General features: G+C 44.5%; 2 protein-coding genes and 1 long non-coding RNA gene across 5 annotated transcripts in view; 1 reads left to right on the forward strand and 2 right to left on the reverse strand.

Annotated features, from left to right (window-relative positions):
* The window catches only part of AIP (AHR interacting HSP90 co-chaperone), a 23,369-nt gene extending 12,983 nt beyond the window's left edge, over positions 1–10,386 (forward strand). For both annotated transcript variants that reach the window (XM_089687571.1, XM_089687570.1), the window contains exons 4-6: positions 4,673–4,849; positions 6,132–6,273; positions 9,326–10,386. In XM_089687571.1, the coding sequence (XP_089543697.1) occupies positions 4,673–4,849; positions 6,132–6,273; positions 9,326–9,528 (522 nt within the window). In that variant the 3' untranslated portion in view covers positions 9,529–10,386. The remainder of the gene's footprint in view (positions 1–4,672; positions 4,850–6,131; positions 6,274–9,325) is intronic.
* On the reverse strand, positions 746–8,835 carry LOC149454429 (uncharacterized). Its single transcript, XR_016314215.1, has 2 exons — positions 4,532–8,835; positions 746–2,258 (listed from the first exon to the last, which is right to left on the reverse strand). It is a non-coding gene; the product is annotated as an uncharacterized LOC149454429 (long non-coding RNA).
* CDK2AP2 (cyclin dependent kinase 2 associated protein 2) lies at positions 9,875–17,664 on the reverse strand. 2 transcript variants are annotated; one of them, XM_089687577.1, is made up of 4 exons: positions 17,304–17,664; positions 10,613–10,766; positions 10,116–10,251; positions 9,875–10,029 (listed from the first exon to the last, which is right to left on the reverse strand). In XM_089687577.1, the coding sequence occupies exons 2-4, from the start codon at positions 10,724–10,726 to the stop codon at positions 9,962–9,964; spliced, it is 318 nt and encodes a 105-aa protein (XP_089543703.1). In that variant the 5' UTR covers positions 10,727–10,766; positions 17,304–17,664; the 3' UTR covers positions 9,875–9,961. The 2 variants fall into 2 exon arrangements, with proteins under 2 accessions (XP_089543703.1, XP_089543702.1); XM_089687576.1 differs by having other exon boundaries at positions 10,613–10,713; positions 17,304–17,518.
* Positions 17,665–19,265: the final 1,601 nt, after the last annotated feature.

Here is a 19,265-nt window from a genome sequence, read left to right on the forward strand (position 1 = left end):
TGTTGCTGGCCTCTTCCGGGTACAGGGCGTGTGCGTGCCCCCTGCTCACCAACTCTGTCTCTGTATAATCACAGCAGGATTTTGTCAGCAAGTGCTGGCCAATGATTCATGGTCAAAACCTGCTGATTGGCTGTGTGCAATCTGAGCCCAGAGCCCTGTGTACAAAGGGAACAATATCCTTGTTTCTTCTCCCTGCAAAGAGAGAAGGAACAAAGAGATTTATTAGTAATAAGCAGCAAATAATACACACATTAACACTTGTTATGCACACACTTTACCCCCTTGATTACCCCGAGATGTTAACAGCATCCCCACTGTCCTATAGCAGAAATACTGCTACAGGGTAGCAGGGACGTGCAAAATCACATGTATATATACGTGATTTTGCATTTCCGGGTAGGGGGCATGCGTGCGCCCTACCTGGGCCGCCATTCACCGGCGCCCAGCTGGTAATTACCGGCACCGGGTGATTTCCAACGATCACTGACAGGGAGTAGGACTGTTTTGTTTACGAACAGTTCTCCTCCCTTTCAGCTCGGGCATACTGCTCTGGATGTCAGTGACACCAGGTCAGTTCCCCCCAGTGTCAGAATGTCCACCGCAGTCCCGCTATAAGTCGCTGATCCAAAGAACCAAAGGTATACCGCTCAGGCAAACAATCCAGATCAATCCACAACAGGTGCAGGCTCTGGCTCACCACCACACACAATTCAATAGGAAGAAAGGTGAGCCACACACCAGAGGATAGATGAATATAGTGTGTATTTATTAATCCATAGGATACACAAAACACCAGGACATGAATACAGGACCTGTTAACGCATTTCACGCGATCTCATGCTTGATCACTGCCATTGCTAGTAAAAATTAAATAAATCCCAGTATCTATACCACCATTTGTAAATGCTATAACTTTCATGTAAACCAATCAATTGACATGTATTAGGATTTTTTTTTTTAGCAAAGACATGTCGAAGAATATATTTTGGCCTAAATTTATGATGAAATTAGATTTTTAAAATTTTTTTACTGGAGGTGTTTAATAGCAAAAGGTCAAAAATATTGTTTTTTTTTTTTTCTCAAAATTGTTGGTCTTTTTTTTTTTTTATTTTTTATAGCGCAAAAAATAAAAACTGCACAGGTGATCAAATACCACTGAAAGTAAAAAATAAAGGACGTAAATTACATTTGGGTGCAGCGTTGCATGACCGCGCAGTCGTCAGTTAAAGCAACGCAGTGCAGCTGCCAGTGTCATTAGTACGGTGGCAGTGTATAGTATTATCACAGTATTAGTGTCAGATTGCCACAGTCCCCCTATAAGTCACTGATCACCGCCATTAGTAGTTTAAAAATAAAAAAAATTTCAGGTACACCTAGCAGGAGGCTGTTAGCTGAAGCTTGCTTGATCCAAGCCTGTGGAAAAAGTTCTTACCTGGATCATAGTGGAAGGTCTTGGATTCGATCTATTGGATTATGCATTTTTTTTTTTTTAGCACAATTCCAGATCTACAATTCTACAGTACTGCACAAACGTTTTTGGCAGGTTTGAAAAAATGCTGTAAATGAAGAATGCTTTCAGTAGTTGAAGTGTTCTTAGTTTATTTTTATCATCAAAATGGAAATTAAATGAACAAAAGAGAAGATCAAATCAATATTTGGTGTGACCACCCTTTGCCTTCAAACCAGCACCAATTCTTCTAGGTACACTTCCACACAGTTTTTGAAGGAACTCGGCAGGTTGTTTGTTCCAAATATCTTGGAGAACGTGCCTCAGATCCTTCTGCCTCTTCATGTAATGCCTAGTACACACAATGAGAATATTGGAGGAATAATTGTCCATTTTATTTTGTGTTCTAGTCTCATATTGAAAACGAATAGGTTACGAAAATTCTGTAACCAATGCCATCAGTATGTTCTGTAACAATAAGGTTGTGAAGGTCTTGAAAGAGCTCTTTGCTTTTACCCATCATGAGATGTTTCTTGTGTGACACCTTGGTAACAAGACACCTTTTTGTAGGCCTTCAGTTGAGACTGAACCAGCTGATATTAATTTGTGCTGAGAAAGGGCAGGATTGCTTTCTAATTACTGATAGATTTCAGCTGGTGTCTTGGCTTTCCATGTCTTTTTGCACCTCGTTTTCTTCATGTGTTCAATACTTTTTCCTTGTGTCATTCCATTTTGTTACACATTGCATGTGTTCAATACTTATTTTACCCGCCATACAGTGGATACACACCCCTGTTAAAATTTCAGGTTTCTGTGATGTAAAAAAATGAGACAACAATAAATCATTTCAGAACGTTTTCCACCTTTTAATGTGACCTATAAACTGTACAACTCAATTGAAAAACAAACTTAAATCTTTTAGGAGGGGGGAGTATACATAAAAAACTAAAGTAATGTGGTTGCAGAAGTGTGCACACCCTCTTATAACTGGGGATGTAGCTGTGTTCAGAATTAAGCAATCACATTCAAAATCATGTTAAATAGGAGTCAGTACACACCTGCCATCATTTAAAGTGCCTTTTAAGGCATTTAAGGTACCCCCCTTATCCACGGCCCTGAACAGAGCTATTGTATGTCATGATTCAGAAAGAGATTGACACAGATTTGGGCATTAACGGAAGAAGGGACTGAGATTTTATGGAGAAATAATCATTTGGGAAATTGTGTCTTGCATTATTATTATTATACAGTATTTAGATAGTGCCAAAGGGTATGCTCAGCGCTGTAGAGTAGCAAGGGGGACATGACATGAGACAAGACAGTAACAATACACTACACAAGGGGTTCGAGGGCCCTGCTCTTTCGAGCTTACAATCTCAAGACAGACGGGTAATATTGGCTGCAGATAAACAGGAGAAATCTAACAAGCAGGCCATGTTATAACTGCTTGATGGCTTCAGATTAAAAATGGGTGACTTTTTTAAGCGGACCTTCCATCCTTAGACGTGCATGGGGGGGGTGGAGTTTTTTTTTTTTTTAAAGACAAAATACTGAGTCAGTAAACCTAGCATCTAGCACAGCATAATTTATAATCCTCCGAATCTTTCCTTTTTTTTTTAGTAACATCCTTAACATTGGTCTGCTAACACGTTTCTGCCTCAAAAGGCCTTAAAGTGTTACAAAACCCACAACCGCAAAATCAGTCTGTATATGCAGTAAGGCATGCTTGTTATACTCACTGTGGAACCTAAGGGGTTAAGCCTTTGCATTGTGTAAAACCGCGGTTTGATCCTGACTTCTCTGATCCTTCCCTTCTTCCAGTGCCCTGCTTATCTCCTGATTAGGCATATCATGGGCAATCACTCTGCACATGCTCAGTTTGATGTGTAAAGAAACAGCAAACCCAGATACTCCTGCACTTACGGATGGACTCAGTACAGATTAGGACCACATCATGAATGTCCTGGAATATGCATGCCTTGCTGCCCTCAAATGACCAGGAAGATCCAAATGTACTGAATAAAGAAATAAAACAAACAGGGTGCACCGGCCTAGTGCATTACCTAAAAAATGTATTTAATGAATGATAAAAGTAGGTATTGTACTCACAAAATGACAATACAGTCCAAGGCACATCATGAAAGAACAGCTCTGTCCAATCCGCACTACGTGTCTATCTGCAGTGGGAACTGTGGACTTCCAACAGGCTAACAAATTTCGAGGACTTGCCTCCTCCTCAGAGCCAACTCAGTACTGAGTACAATACCTACCTTTTATCATTTATTAAATACATTTTTAGGTAATGCACTAGGCCGGTGCACCGTTTGCTTTTTTTCCTTTATTCAGTTTGATGTGTATTGCTAGAGAAGCCTTTTTTTTTTTTTTTTTTTTTTTTTTTGGAAGAGTGCATGTGATCATCCCAGGGCCAATCAGCACTGTCCAGACAGAGGTCAGGGGTCCTGCATCCTCCTAGAGCATAATTAAAACTCCTCCTACAAGCTTTAACATGTGCTGTGATGGACACAAGACTGATCTAACTGCTGATGAGAAAAGGTATTTAGCAGTTTATATTTAATAAAATAATTGCATTTCCATGTTGTGTGTACTGTGGGAGACCAGATATAGTGAATGCAGGGTCCAGGGAGACCGGATATAGTGAATGCAGGGTCCAGGGAGGCCGGATATAGTGAATGCAGGGTCCTGGGTTTAGTAACATGTTAGGGTAGAACTTTAGGTAATGAATAAAAATGGGCGAGCAGGCAGGGTTTTTAATGTAGAAAAGACCTGCTTCATGAGTTTAAACATTAAAATGACCTACTTGTCTGTCTACCCCTGTACAGTGAGCTACGTAAGCGCAACTCACTGTAGAAATTCGGCAATACCAAAGAAAATGGAACTCCCACACGTGTGGGAGTGATGTCATCCCCGTCCAGCCAATGACAGCGCCCGACTATCAATACCCAGGAACAGGCCCCTTAAAGATGTCAGCGGCCAGCAGGGAGCTCCAGGACCTTGCATCTCTGGAGCGGAGTGTAGTTCTGCTTTAATCCTAGCAGGTATACCCCCAGCTTCTCCCACACTAACCAGAAAAAGATGACCCTTTGTGTGAGGGAGAACAAGCAAACTCTGTGCAGGTAGTGCTGTGGTTGGGATCCAAACTGATGACCTTAGTGCTGCCAGGCGGAATGCTGCCCACTCTTCATTTTTTGTTTAAAATGCTTTCAGGTCGAGGAGCCAGGTACCTACAGGCAGGATGCTTGGGCTATGACGGATGACGAAAAACTGCAAGCGGTACCCATCCTCCACCAAGAAGGCAACCATCTCTACAAAGAGGGAAAAACAGTTGAAGCAGCTGCCAAATATTACGAAGCTATTGCATGCCTTAAATCCTTACAGATGAAGGTACATTGCATACAGGACCTGTTCTAATTTCCTGTACTTAGCTGCATGTATATCTTCGTTATTATTATTATTGGTAATTTTGGCAAAATACTACCTAAACGAAACTTTCTGATGTTTGGTTGTAGGGGTGTAAGTTATCACTTGTTCTCATGTGGCTAACAGTAGAATTGTGGTCAATACCAGTCATTTAATAGCACAACATATCAAAAGCTGATCTCTAGCTTTACTTTAACTTTAAATAGTTTATCTGGTTGTAATTTTTCAATAAATACAAAGCTTCTTCTGATTTGCGGAGTCAGAGAATGTGATGTCAGCAGACCGCCTCTCTGACTCAGCCAAACGGAAGAAGTTTTATATTCATTAATGGAATACAAAGCTGCCTATGAATGGCTGAACGCCTCTCAGCCTGACGCTATTTTGTTCAGGGTGTGAGAAAGAAAGGTCTCTCGTCTCACACATGAAACACAGTGCTGTATACTCTATGTAGCTGAGGTTACATACTGCTTATTCAGCAAATAGTTTGTTTTGGCCAGCTTGGCCCTAACAAATTCAAGGTGTAACATGTTACGATCAGACCGTCCCCCGATCCCTGCTTTGACAGCTAGTAAGGAATCTTCTCCCCCCCCCCTCACTAGCTGTCAAATTTTGAAAAATTGACCCGACAGCCTTACCGCCTGTCAGCTTGTAGTCCTCCATGAACTACTATGGTGCTGCGGAGCGCCATGGTAGTTCATTGATTCTTCCTGTCAGTACATCCCATACAGGCAGATCTGCAGGAGACCTGCATGCCACCAGTGATTGTTTACAGGCTCCTGCAGACAAAAATAATAAATGCAGATTTTTTTTTTTACCAGAAAAAAAAAAGTGCATTTATTATTTTTTTTCTAAAAGGTGAACTTATCCTTAAGTGACCTTAAAATTAAAATTCTGGTTTTGAAAAAAAAAAAAAAAAAATCTATTCAAGTATGATCTCAGAGTTTCTTTCCAATTGTTGTCAGTTTCCTCCAAATCTCCCGCTTTTCCTTTTTTTTTTTTTTTTTTTTGCTGTGATCGGACTTCCTGTTAGCGGATGACTACATTTTGTTTTCTATGGTCCCACTATATGTAGTAACAAAGCAACCCTCTCTTGCTCGATCCCCGAGATGGACTGTGGCAAGGGCAAGTGTGGGTATTGCTGTATGATAAGCATCAAATTTATTTGTTTTATTTACCATGATGGCAGCAGTCATTTTCTCTGTAAATTTTGGTAAATAATTATAATTATGTTTTTGTGTCTGGTTAGGAGCAACCTGGATCTCCTGACTGGATTGCTCTGGATTTGAAGATAACTCCATTGCTTCTGAATTACTGTCAGTGTAAGCTTCTGGAGGGAGAATATTACCAGGTTTTAGAGCACTGCTCATCCATTTTAAACAAGTATTCAGGTGTGTATGCATTTTTTAGAAGTAGTTGATACATGTTGTGGTAATCTATTGTTGCTATACACACAGGGTTTTTGTGCTCTGTAATATTTTCTGAGTTCATTGCAAACATAGGAAGTCTTTAAAAGAGAAGTTTGGGATTTTTTTTTTTTCTTTCTTAATTATACTTACCTTGGGGGATGCAACATCAATCCAATGCTGCATCTGTCCACTACTGGTTCCAAGGGTGAGAACTGAGTGATCAAACACTGGTGATCACTCAGTTCTCCTTGCCACTCTGAGCAGAGACCTGCGACTGTCAGTCTCTGACACTATGCACAAATTAACCAAATCGCTAAATATAAACAAAAATGTGTTTCACTAATACTGATATTACTATGGACACTGAGCAGCCATACCATTATGACCTAATGTTGAGTAGGTTCTCCTTTTGCTGTCAAATTAGTCCTACCCCTTTGAAGCATGAACTTCACTAGACCTCTGAAGATATGCTGTGGTATCTGGCACCAAGTTGTCAATAACAGATCCTTTTAAGTCCTGTAAGTTGTGAGGTGGGGCCTCCATGGATTGGACTTGTTTACTAGCACATTGCACAGATGCTCAATTGGATGGAGATCTGGAGAAGTTGAAGTCAACACTTTCTTCCATTGCACTGTGGTCCAGTTCTGATGCTTACAGTTCTGTAGGCACTTTTGGCTGGGGACACGGATCACAGTTCTTTGATGTCTTGATTAATAAATGCAGCACTAGATTCTCGATTTTGTCTTCCTTGAGCTTATGTGATGAGAGTAACTGAGCCTGGTTAGTCCTTCGGCTGATTTAGCCCTTGGATTACACATTAGGAAATATAGACCATAGGTGTTCCAAACCCTTTGTTAATCCCTATGAATAAAAATGTGCCCCCACTTCAATTGGAGGGCTATTTTACATTGCAGATGTGTCCCTGGATAATGTATCTTCCCAGGGTTCTTAGGTCACCCCCTATAGTTATCAGGCCCAGCTCCTGAATATAACCTTTTGTGCAGCTGTCCATCAGTCTTTTAATTTGGCTACTCCCAAAGGGGAGTTTGTCCAGCTCTGTTTGGGTTCATCCCACCCTGAGATAGTACCTCTCTTGGACTTCTCCTTACAGGGGAGTGTTCTGTCCTTGGTTTCTGTTTATTCCTTTGTGATACTACCCTTCAGTAGTATTCCTTTTCCAAGGGATCTCCTGACTTACAGGATCAATTCCTGCTGCTCCTTCTGCTAATAAGGTTCTGTTTATCCAGCATCCCTCCGAGACGTATCTACCTTCAGCAGTGGACCTTATGTCCACCCTAGTGCATTTAACAGGCATCCCCATTGTGGAATACTCATAAAACCTTCCCTGAACAGGGTCTGTATTCTGGAATCGCTGCTGGGCCACACCATTAAAGCTAGTAGCTGTGAAGCAAGATGGCAAATCTGTCTTGGGGCAAGAGCACCTTAATAATTTAGTAGTGTCTGTCAGAGTTTCAGTTGGACGTTTACCAGGTTGGCATACCACATTAACCTGGGTCAGTCAGGAGCATTGCAGAGAATTGGAATGCCCTCCATCTCAATTCCGTGAAGCAGAAAAGGAAAATTCATAAATCCTGGTATACTGATCCCTGGGAGCCACCAGATGATGACTGGAAAGAAACTTGTCTAGTTTTTTTTGCTGAACCTGAGATGCCAGGAAGCTTGCACGTGGCATCCCCCACTTGTGTCTCAGGTTCTAGAACATCTAAGTGTAGGGACTGCTCCCCCAAGTCCAGACACTGCCACCTGAGGAAATCTACCCGCCGCTCATCTAGGCCTAAATACAGAGCTGGCAATACAGGGACATGACGCTCTGACCAGGACACAATCTGTTTTATCGCTCTTGCTGTGGTCAGACTTTTGGTACCTTCCTGATGGTTAATGTATGCCACCACTGCAGGGTTGTCTGACTGGATCCTGATTACACAACCCTTCAGCATTATGACCCATATCTGCAGACAGACAAATTGTCTGAAGTTATGGGATGTTGATCAGGACACAAGATGACACTGACTGTTCCTCTACAGGAGTATTGCATAATGGATATGCCCTGAGAGCACAGCAAGGCTAGTACTGGGGCCAGCACCTTGGTGAATATCCAAGGTGTGGTTAAGAGGTCACAGGGCAGGCCACAAACTGGTAGTGCAATGCCTGCAGATGTGGACATGAAAAGCACTTTGCAGCTAACTTTTACCAGGATGAAGTCTGAATAGTGCTCCACGTGGAAGCCAGGGGCCTGAAGATCACTGCCAGACTATTCCTGCTTAGTGGGTTCTGGGAGAGATACTCCAATTTGACCCAAACTAACTATGTCCCCTCACTAACCTGTGAGGCCACTGGACATGCGGTATAAACTGTATGTAGCTGAGGCTACATACCGCACTGCGTTCTGGGTGCAAGCCACAGAGTCTATCACAGCGGCACTCGGCCATTCAGAGTAAGCAATGTTTTATATCAATTAATACAAAGCTTAATCTGATTGGCAGTCAAAGAGGCAGACTGATGTCACTCAGCCAATCAGAAGAAGCTTTGTATTCATTGATATAAAACGTCACTTTCTCTGCATGACTGAGTGCCGCTGTGATAGACTTTGTTCCAGGTATGAGCTGGGAAAGTCCAGAACAGAGCGCAGTCTGCTGTATGTTGCTGCAACTACATACAGTTTATACTGCATATCCAGTGGCCTCACAGGTTAGTGTGGGATAGAGTTCATTTGGTCCTAGCTGGCCCAAAATGGACTAAGTATATCAAAAGGTGGAGATCAGCTTTAAAGCAGAGCTTCCCCCAAAAGGAGAAGTTGTGCTTGAAGTCCCCCCCCCTTTTTTTGCAGGTGGTGATAGTGCAATAGCAATTCACACCTTTCCTTTGTCTGTAGAAAAGGGATCAACATTTGTCACAAACTGGTTCTGGTAGTTGAAAAGGCTTATCACATGTTTAGGTGAAGAATTACATTAGGGATGTTTGCACCATGTCTGACCAATCTCAAGCTACAGCCACTGTTTTTCATCTCTTTCAGATAATGTAAAGGCATTGTTTAAACGGGGGCGTGCCCATGCCGCAGTGTGGAACGCATCAGAAGCGGAGCAGGACTTCTCACGTGCTGTTGAGCTGGACCCTTCACTCGCTCCTCTTGTTGCAAAAGAATTGAAGCAGCTTGAGGCACGTATACACGAGAAGGAATGTGAAGACAAAGCAAGATTTCGAGGCATATTTAAATGACTTTCAGCAGTAGCAGCAAATTCATAGGTCAATGCGCCATTTCATGTGGCAGTAACTTGTTATGGACATGTGACTGGCACAATATATCAATTTAGCCACAACTGTAAGTTGGCAACCATCTTCCTTTCCAAAATGTAACATCAGTGGTAATGTTTGAGGCACGATGATTGTATAGAATACACCACTGAGTAAATATCAGGACTACTGTCTCAGACCAAAAGGAAAGCTATATATTGTGTCCTGTAATATGCCAGCATTACAGTTAGTATCTGTATCATGCTAAAACCATGCCTATCATAACAAAACCGCTGTATAGGTAACACAAACCACCCTCGCATTACATACATAACATAATCAAGAGTAACTTTATTTGTTTTTTATAGATTAAAAAAGGGAGGAAAAAAAATTTAGAAAGTGCAGAGCTGGAATGAGGTCACGTACGAGCATTGCGTTCTGTTTCAGCTAGACACTCTCTCACAAGAGCCCTAGCGTGGATTATACCTAGAAAGTGCAAAAGAAATGTTTAGCTACAGATTACAAATTAAAAAAAAAAAAAAGTCTTGTAGGTAATCACTCTTAACCCCCACCTCTTTTTAATCTTTCCATGGCACTTTTGCTTCCAGCATAGGTGGGTCTGATCTCTCTGCCCATCTCCTCGATCACAGACAGCAGGTCACTGTAAGTCCCCTGAGACACCGCTTGTGACACAGCTGGCTTCACTCCCTGGATAAGAAGGAAAAAGTCTGACAACTTCCTTTTGGCTCAGCAAGATTATAATATTCCAGTATTTTGTATTGTTTGTATATTTATAGCACTGCATGCAAGTCTGTGTACTCAAATAAACAAGAAGTCAATACAGTCTCTAGTTACATGGTATAGCATTTGATACTCAATGCAAGTTTGACAGCTGCTTCAATGTATTGTGGGAGTCAGCAATTACTATGCATGTTCCAGATACTTTACAAAATCCAAGTATGAAGGAAGCCAACACTTTGTGTGCTGGATTCTCATATCCACCACAATTCTAGGGATAGGAGAAATATAGCTGATGGAAAAAAAAAAAAAAAAAAAAAAAGATTCTTACCGGTATGAAGCCCATAGAAGGGGGTCCAAAGTCACTGAAGTTGAGTCGGAAGGAGGAGACGGGCACAGCTCCTGATGGTGATGAAACCGCAGCTCCAGGCACTGCAAACCACATTAGATGAGGGGATGAGATGCTTAATGACTGCACACAACAGCTAGCCATCCACAATAATAGCATTGCAAGCCCACAATATGCACATAACAGGCGGGAAATGTGGATGAAGAGATTTGTGACAAAAAGGTGAAATTGATTACTCTTAACAGCATAATAATGCACAGGTATAAAAAGCACTGAGACTCAATAAAAGATATGCCAGGCTAAATGTACATAAGATGTTGTCTTTCCGCCTGTTAAACTTGGTGAAACATCTGTCTCCATACACGGAGAGCAGACCACTTTGGGGTGTGGGGGCTCCTGTTCAACATTGCAGCTATTGCTACAGGACACCAAAGAAGATGGGACATGGCAGTACACATACTTCGTCCAATGGTAGGGTATCTAGGGATGGGAAAACTGAGTTATATTGCCGCCTTTAGGAGGAAGTGGGTACTTGCCATGTACAGCCACCCCTAACATGCTTCAGTTTTTTTGGTAGAGGCCTAGGAGCAGGGGCAGCTTCTATTCTTCAATCAAGACATCATCTACATACAGCTGTGCTCTTTATGTAGCTATCTGGATCATCATAACTTTAGCATAAGTTTAGAAGATTACAAGGCCTGCATGGAATGTGAACACTGGGCTCTGCTTGAGATGCTTTTCAGACTCAAGTGTACTGTCCAAGTCCTGAGTAGTAACAGAGGCCCTACTGTGTCCTGGTCCCCAAGGATTCCTGCCTATGCTCTGTGGGCTGGGCATCAAACTATTAGGGCCCTTTCATCCAGAAGTTCTGATCAGGTCCGCCTGACCATTTTTCATGCAGACTCAGGCAAACCCCTATGAAGTGTCAGTTTACACCTGACTACATCCAATCTGATCGGCCAACAAGAGCTGGACGGGGATCCACAGTCCGGTGTAAACAGATAGGCAGTCCTTTTACATCAGACTGCCCATAGTGGACAGTCATCTGTGTACGTTCTGCGTAAGCAAAGCAGACACGGAGCCATCACCCGCCTGCTCAGCAAGAATCAGAAGACGTATCCACAGTCCACCCCATGTGAAGCTATTGCAATAGTTGGAACCAGCACTACACCCCTTTTCCCAATTGTTTCCCTAGAAAGGTTTAAAACACTGAACAAGTAAGTGCTGCATCATAAGCATGGCCTCTCTGTGTTCTGTTCCTCTTTTTGTCATCCCTGAAGGTGCCTACTAAAAAAGGGAACCAGACTTCTGCTCCACCATTTATTACTGGTTTAAACAATTGTTCGTCTTTTGGTTTTGGGAACAAGGTTCCACCTTTTCCTGTTACAGAAAACCTGAGTTTCCTGGGGGGTTGGCATTCAGATTTGCTAGCTGCTACCTGTCTTCTGTTCACATGTTCTGCCAAATGAACAATGAAGCCTCATCTGATACTAGCCTCAGATGCAAGGCCCTTCAGGAACCTCTGATCTGTAGCTGTACCTAGTTTCTTGTGCCCTAAGGGCTACTTCACACAAGATGCAGTTCAGTGCATTTTTTTTATGCATCAAAAATGCATGCACAGTGTTTTCCATGTATTCCAATGGACCTAGTTCACACCAGTGCAGTCAGTTACAGGTGCAGAAAAAAAAAAGTAAAACATTGCTGCATTTTTTTCTGCACAGAACCATACTGGAACATGGCAAACTGCACCGGAACAGAGTGTGGTGTGAACTCTAAGCAAAAAACGTATCTGGAGTGCGTTTTTGTTGTGTGAACTGGCCCTCAGTGTTTGTTGCTGGGCTGTCCACCACTCCGACTGCTGCCAGTGTCTAGTTTTCCTGTAGGTGACAGTATAAGCTGAATGTTAAAAACTTCCTGTGCCCCTCAATGGACAAGTATTTTTCTTGCTGACTTTGCTGCTACCTCACTACTTGTGTCAACAGCACAACACAGCTGCAGTTCCACATTAACAAAAATTTCAACAAAAATATTAATGCCAAAGTATTATTAAACCTGAAAACATCAAAAACTTAGAACGGAACTCCAAGCAAACAGCTACATTTATGATCCCAATACATATATGCTTACTAGTTTACCTGCCAGAAGATTTTTGATTGTGACCAGCCATTCTTACAAAACACTACTAGTTAGGCTTCCTGCTAAATGGACAGAGACAGCCATACTGATTCATCGTTCAACGATTCGGCTGGCAACACAGATGTGACATACAAGTCAATGCTAAGTGTCAGAGATGCAGAAACAGAGACTGACCGGAAAAAACTGATTAAAAAAAAAAAAAAAATACAAATCCTTTGGCAGAGAGAAACTAATATAGGTACTATCAACTGTGTATAATCATTTGCTCAGCGTTTAACGTGGACCTGAACTAAGTATAAGGCCCCATTCACACTTCACGTATCAGGAACGCACGTTCAAGCTCGCAATTTTTTGGGAGGGGATTTACAGACCTTTTTGCATGTTGTGCATGGGGCAGGTCATTCATTTGAATGAGCTGCCTATGCATGTTCGTCAAGCAAGATCATGTATATTTTTTGGCACTGAGCTTCACACAATTCTCAGAAGCAGTCTGCTGCGATTTTTGTGCGTTTCTGTCACACAACAATTAAGAATATGGCATACAAATGCTGCTATTTTAGCATGAGGCCTGAGATATGGTGATGTCACTAATGTACTGCTCACTGTGCCCCTTGCTAGAGAAAGTTGTAATGTAAGCATTGCCTTGCTTCTTCATTCATTCTGTGGATCTGTACACCTCTGCAGTTTCTTGATTGGTGATGGGGGATTTTTGACATGAGGAAAAAGGATAAGACAAGTTAATAATGGGGAATAGATCAGCTGTAGGTAGGCCACAGGCAATGCTGGTGACTAATCCTTTTCCCTGTCCTTGCCTTATTCTGGGCACAGTTCAGGTCTTCTCAGTTGAACCATCACTCCACTTTCCTAAATCTAGCTTTTGATCTGCCATCCTGAAGGGCTGGTTCACACCAGAATCACACAGGAACACTGTGTGATCCCTGCACTGCGATTTGGCAGCCCATTCACCAAATTGCATAGTACTGCTGAACCATGTGATCTGGTGCCAACAGACGCACTGCATTTGCTCCGTGTTTGGGGTGCTGTTAAGACTGTATTGGCACCAGCAGCAGATTGTAGTGCGTTTTGAATGCAGTGTGGGAAGCCAGGGGCCAGAAATGCTGGCAGGGGACCCTAGAAGAGCAGGATCTAGGCTGCTCTGTGCAAAAACCATTGTAAAGAGCAGGTAAGTATGCTTGTTATTTTTTTCAAAGCCCAAGCTTTTACTATCACTTTAAGGCTGCATTCACACTTCTGCATAGGAACAAGCGTTTCCCCTAAGCAACTTAGACAGGCGATTTTCAACGTTGCCTAGGACAGTCCATTCTCTTGAATAGGTTGTCCTATCTGTGTTTCTTGCCAGAAAAGAAGCTCTTGCCCCTTTTTGGGCATGAAGCTCCACACAATTTTGAAGGGGCAGTTTGCTACGGGACAACTGTGGCAGAATCGTGTTAGGGGTGCCATTAAGGGATATTTTTTTGAAACAGAGATTTCTTTTGGTGGTATTTGATCAACACTGGGTTGTTGTTTTTTTAGTGTGTGTGTGTTGATTAGTTGAGACCTTAAAATGCCAGACGCTGGTAGGATGTATGATGGTGATTAGGATGCTGGTATGGAGAATAGGGTGATCAGAACACTTGTGTGGGATATGGTGGTGATCAAGGCACTGGTATGGGGTATGGCGGTGATTGGGATGCTGGTATGGGGTGTTCAGAACATTTGTGTGGGATATGGTGGTGATCAGGGCACTGGTATGGGGTATGGCTGTGATTAGGATGCTGGTATGGCATACAGGGTGATCAGAAGGCTAGTATAGGGCATGACGGTGATCAGGATGCTGGTATGGCGTATGGCCGTGTTATTGTAAGCACTGGGACAGGTGCTGACTGCATTATTTACATTACACTGAGGCATTGATCGGGGACACTGGGTGGCTGGCACTGCAGTCTGACAGGCTGCAGCATCGGTTCTCTCTGCTGTCAGTCAGAACAGAGAGAAGCAATCTTTACTTTCACTTTCATTTTTTACTACGCGATTACTGTGACTGGACACAGCAATCACATGGTAAAACACTATATGATCACCTGGACACAGCAGTAATGTGATCCACTGTGTCCTGGTGATATGCAGATCTCTGGGCTCCCTGATGCACAGTCTTTGAGCTGCCAATGAGGGCTGACATACAGGTACATTAGCTTGTATTAGCACAGCTTCCCTTCTGCCACCTATAGGCAGACTGGAAGTGTTACAGATTCGGAACAAAATGTAAGCCCTGGTTCACACGGATGCGGTGTAGGAAACATAGCAATTCCTGTGCACGTCTCGCACCACATAGCAATCGCACTGTGTTCATGCTACCTGCTGCAGGTGTCAATGTGAAGTTAACGACACCTCAAAATATGGTTGCAGAACACAGTGCGTTTGCCTGAGCCAGATTGCATGGGTGTAAATACCAATGCAATCTGATTCTGATGAGGGAAAAAAAAAACAAAAACCGTTTCTGAACCTTTCGTGTGGATGCGGTAGGATTTGAGCCATACCCAAATTGCACCACACAGAATCGCACAGGAATGCGTTTCCATGGTGTGAACCAAGGCTAAAGATGAACTAGCACCTAACAATAACAATAACAATCACTAACAATGCCCACGACTCAGTGGGTGAAACGCGTTGACATCACAGGCGTCAGTACATCCTGGCTCCGGGCTGCAACATGTGGGTTTCCAACATGCCGCCTCACCTTGATGCTTTGCACGGCTCTATTAGAACTTTGCGATTCCATCTGGATGGCCCACATTGAAAGCATATCACAGCAGTAACAATGATCATCAACTGCCATATCAGATACCCTGGGAGCGGTGTACTATCACTTATATTCATGCACCGGTATCCTCATCAAGCAGTGGTCTCGGAACTAGGAATGCTCTGAGGGGCTAGAAGTGCAAGCAGCTAATGCACAGCAGTGTGTCATATATATATATATAAATATATGCACTACTTTTGTGGTCATCTCAACTGTTCATCGTGTGTGATCTTTCTGCGGTTTGATCAGTTCCATCATCTGTGCTGCTGCACACATGGATAGGAATTATCTGCTTGATATTTCCCTGCATTTGCACAGCTGACAGTGGACTGTGTTCAACACAGGGCTGTGGACTGCCTGGTCGATAATTACGATTAATACATACATATACACACACCATCTGATGCTGCAGCCCTGTGGGATCGCTCTTCATGGTGATAGGGGTTTCCCCCACTGTTGCTGACTTGCCTATTCCTTATATTGTTGCTGTTGATTTGCTCAGTTATGCTTTTTCATTATATCATGCCTTTTTGCTTACATCTTTGAGTGAGTGAATTGTATGCTATGCTTTTGTTGTTTGACAATGTTGTCAATGTTTCATGGTGGAGGGTGAAGGTACCTTTTTCTCTGTGGGTGATACACTTTGCAATTGTTTTTATACAATTTTTTTCATACTCAATAAAAGTATATAGTCTGTCTGAAACTGCAGTTGTCGTTTGGGACCACTTTAGTGTAGGGTCTTTCCTGCATAATTCAAATGCATTACAAAGTGGTTAAGCCCCAAGTACACCACCCCCTATTTGGGTGAATCGGTCAGACTATCTCCTATATTAGCAGTGGCTCCCGGAGTTGTTGCTTTTTATGTTTTATGAACACCATACACATTCCCCTCCCACACAGTTCCCGCTGTACTTTCCTCCAGGGGTGCTGAGCTGTCAGTGCCCCCGCCTCTGGTCCAGGGATTTGACATCCTCACTCTTCTCTGTGCAGGGCTTCCAGGATGGATCAGAGTGAATTTGATTGGTCAGTGCCAGCGCACACAACATGCCTGTGATCTCTGTGCCGGGCTTCTGGGGCAGATCAGAGTGAATCTGATTGGTCATGTCGGCACACAGCATACCTCTGATCTCTGTGTAGGCCTTCCAGGATGGTTCAGAGAATCTGATTGGTCAGTGTGGGCACACAGTATCCCTTTGATCTGCCCCAGAAGCGTTACACAGAGATCAGAGGGATGCTGTGTGCCAGCACTGACCAATCAGAATCTCTGATCCATCCTGGAAAGCCTGCACAGAGAAAAATAGGATGTCAAAACACCTGAACCAGATGCGGGGGCACTGCCAGCTCAGCACCCCTGGAGGCAAGTACAGCGGGGATTGGGGAAGTGTGTAAGGTATTAATGCACCACCACCTAGGTGCAGGGTATCTCTTGCACATGGACAGTCTTTTCTACAAACGCCAATTGAACCCAATATCTGGCACACACAGGCAGAACTCGGGGCAGCCTGCCCATAGTCAGACTTTGGTTCACATCTGACCAGAAGTTCCCCAGCATCCATGGCTTCATCCATAGGAGGCCTGCCCTCTGTGCATGTCACATACAATCGGTCTGCTATAGCTGATCAATAATAATAGCATGTGACTGCGTGTGACCCCTGTACACAGACCTCCAGACCCCATCCCCCCCACCTCCTCCATACACTGGCTGCACACAGATGTAGAATAGGATAAGACCATTACCAGGGGTGACGGGGGTGCCCGGAGCGCTGCTGCTCCCCGCTGCCGGGGCCGGAGCAATTGGTTTGTACGACATTTCGTCTGTCCGGTGAAGAGGAGGATGGTGATTGGCGGGTCACACAGTCGCAGCTCGCGCTCCCTCCTCCAGTCTGATTGGCTGCTCGTCCGCGGGGTGTCGCGCGCCGCTCTCCGCAGTGTCGTCTATGGCAGGAATGGCCGGACTCTCCGCTCTCTTCTCTTCCCCCCTCTCTGACCTCTCCAGGATGATTCCCACCACCACAGACCTCTCCGCCAAGCTTTCCTCCCCTCACAGCGCGTCCACCGTTCTTCGGTCTCTCCCGGTCCAGATGGTAATGGCGCCGGTCCGCTCACAGCCCCCCTCACCTCAGCTCACCCGGCTTCAGCTGCCCCTACGCACCCCTGACGTCATGACGCCACTAACCGGCTCAGACCCGGCGCCCCCGCCCCAAAACACAGGAGTAGCGTGTAACCCCTCCCAATCAGTAGGAGGGGGCGGAGTGAGAGCAGAGCGGGCGGGCATGGGGCGTGTCTAGCGCCCTGGACTGTATGATGGTGATACTGTGAGAAGGAGTGCAGTCTTCATTACCACAGACGGGGCGGGGACACAGGAAGTGGAATATAGATCATTCAGGGGAATGAGCGAATGTGGCCTCAATGTGCAAACTGCTTCGCCAACTACGTAGGTTCTCCCCTCCAGTCCATCATGAATACTGCTGCCAGAATCCTCTACCTCACCAAGGGCTCGGTGTCTGCTGACCCTCTCTGACAATTGCCCAGCAAATTCAATTCAGAATGCTACGATAATATACAAAGCCATCCACAACTCTGCCCTGAGCTACATCACCAACCTGGTCTCTAAATATCACCTATACTGTCCTCTCATGACCTCCTGCTCTCAGGATTCCTTGTCTTCCCCCATGCTCGTCTCCAGGACTTCACCAACCTGGTCTCCAAATATCACCCATACTGTTCTCTCATGACCTCCCGCTGTCAGGATACCTGGTCTCCTCCCATGCCCGTCTCCAGGACTTCACCAACCTGGTCTCCAAATATCACCCATACCGTCCTCTCATGACCTCCTGTTCTCAGGATTCCTGGTCTCCAACTCCCATGCCCGTCTCCAGGACTTCACCAACCTGGTCTCCAAATATCACCCATACCGTCCTCTCATGACCTCCCGCTCTCAGGATTCCTGGTCTCCTCCTCCCATGCCCGTCTCCAGGACTTCACCAACCTGGTCTCCAAATATCACCCATACCGTCCTCTCATGACCTCCCGCTCTCAGGATTTCTTGTCTCCTCCCATGCTCGTCTCTAGGACTTCACCAACCTGGTCTCCAAATATCACCCATATCGTCCTCTCATGACCACCCGCTGTCAGGATTCCTGGTCTCCTCCTCCCATGCCTGTCTCCAGGACTTCACCAACCTGGTCTCCAAATATCACCCATACCGTCGTCTCATGACCTCCCGCTCTCAGGATTCCTGGTCTCCTCCTCCCATGCCCGTCTCCAGGACTTCACCAACCTGGTCTCCAAATATCACCCATATCGTCCTCTCATGACCTCCCGCTGTCAGGATTCCTGGTCTCCTCCTCCCATGCCCGTCTGCAGGACTTCACCAACCTGGTCTCCAAATATCACCCATACCGTCCTCTCATGACCTCCCGCTCTCAGGATTCCTTGTCTCCTCCTCCCATGCTCGTCTCCAGGACTTCACCAACCTGGTCTCCAAATATCACCCAAACTGTCCTCTCATGACCTCCCGCTCTCAGTATTCCTTATCTCCTCCCATGTTCCCAACCTGGTCTCCAAATATCACCCAAACCATCCTCTCCTCCCATGCTCATCTCCAGGACTTCACCAACCTGGTCTCCAAATATCACCCATACCATCTTCTCATGACCTCCCGCTCTCAGGATTCTTTGTCTCCTCCTCCGATGCTCA

This window comes from Staurois parvus, unplaced genomic scaffold (genome assembly GCF_062004578.1).
Source record: "Staurois parvus isolate SC_StPar_1 unplaced genomic scaffold, SC_StPar_1.0 ptg000430l, whole genome shotgun sequence".
NCBI lineage: Eukaryota > Metazoa > Chordata > Amphibia > Anura > Ranidae > Staurois > Staurois parvus.

Excerpts from the sequence above, each read along its gene's own strand:
- CDK2AP2 (XM_089687576.1), bottom strand. The coding sequence starts at position 17,376 with ATGTCGTACAAACCAATTGCTCCGGCCCCGGCAGCGGGGAGCAGCAGC. Across the intron at positions 10,714-17,303 it reads GGGCACCCCCGTCACCCCTG|TGCCTGGAGCTGCGGTTTCA; the intron begins GTAATGGTCTTA and ends TGTGGTTTGCAG. Across the intron at positions 10,252-10,612 it reads CTTCTATGGGCTTCATACCG|GGAGTGAAGCCAGCTGTGTC; the intron begins GTAAGAATCTTT and ends CTTCTTATCCAG.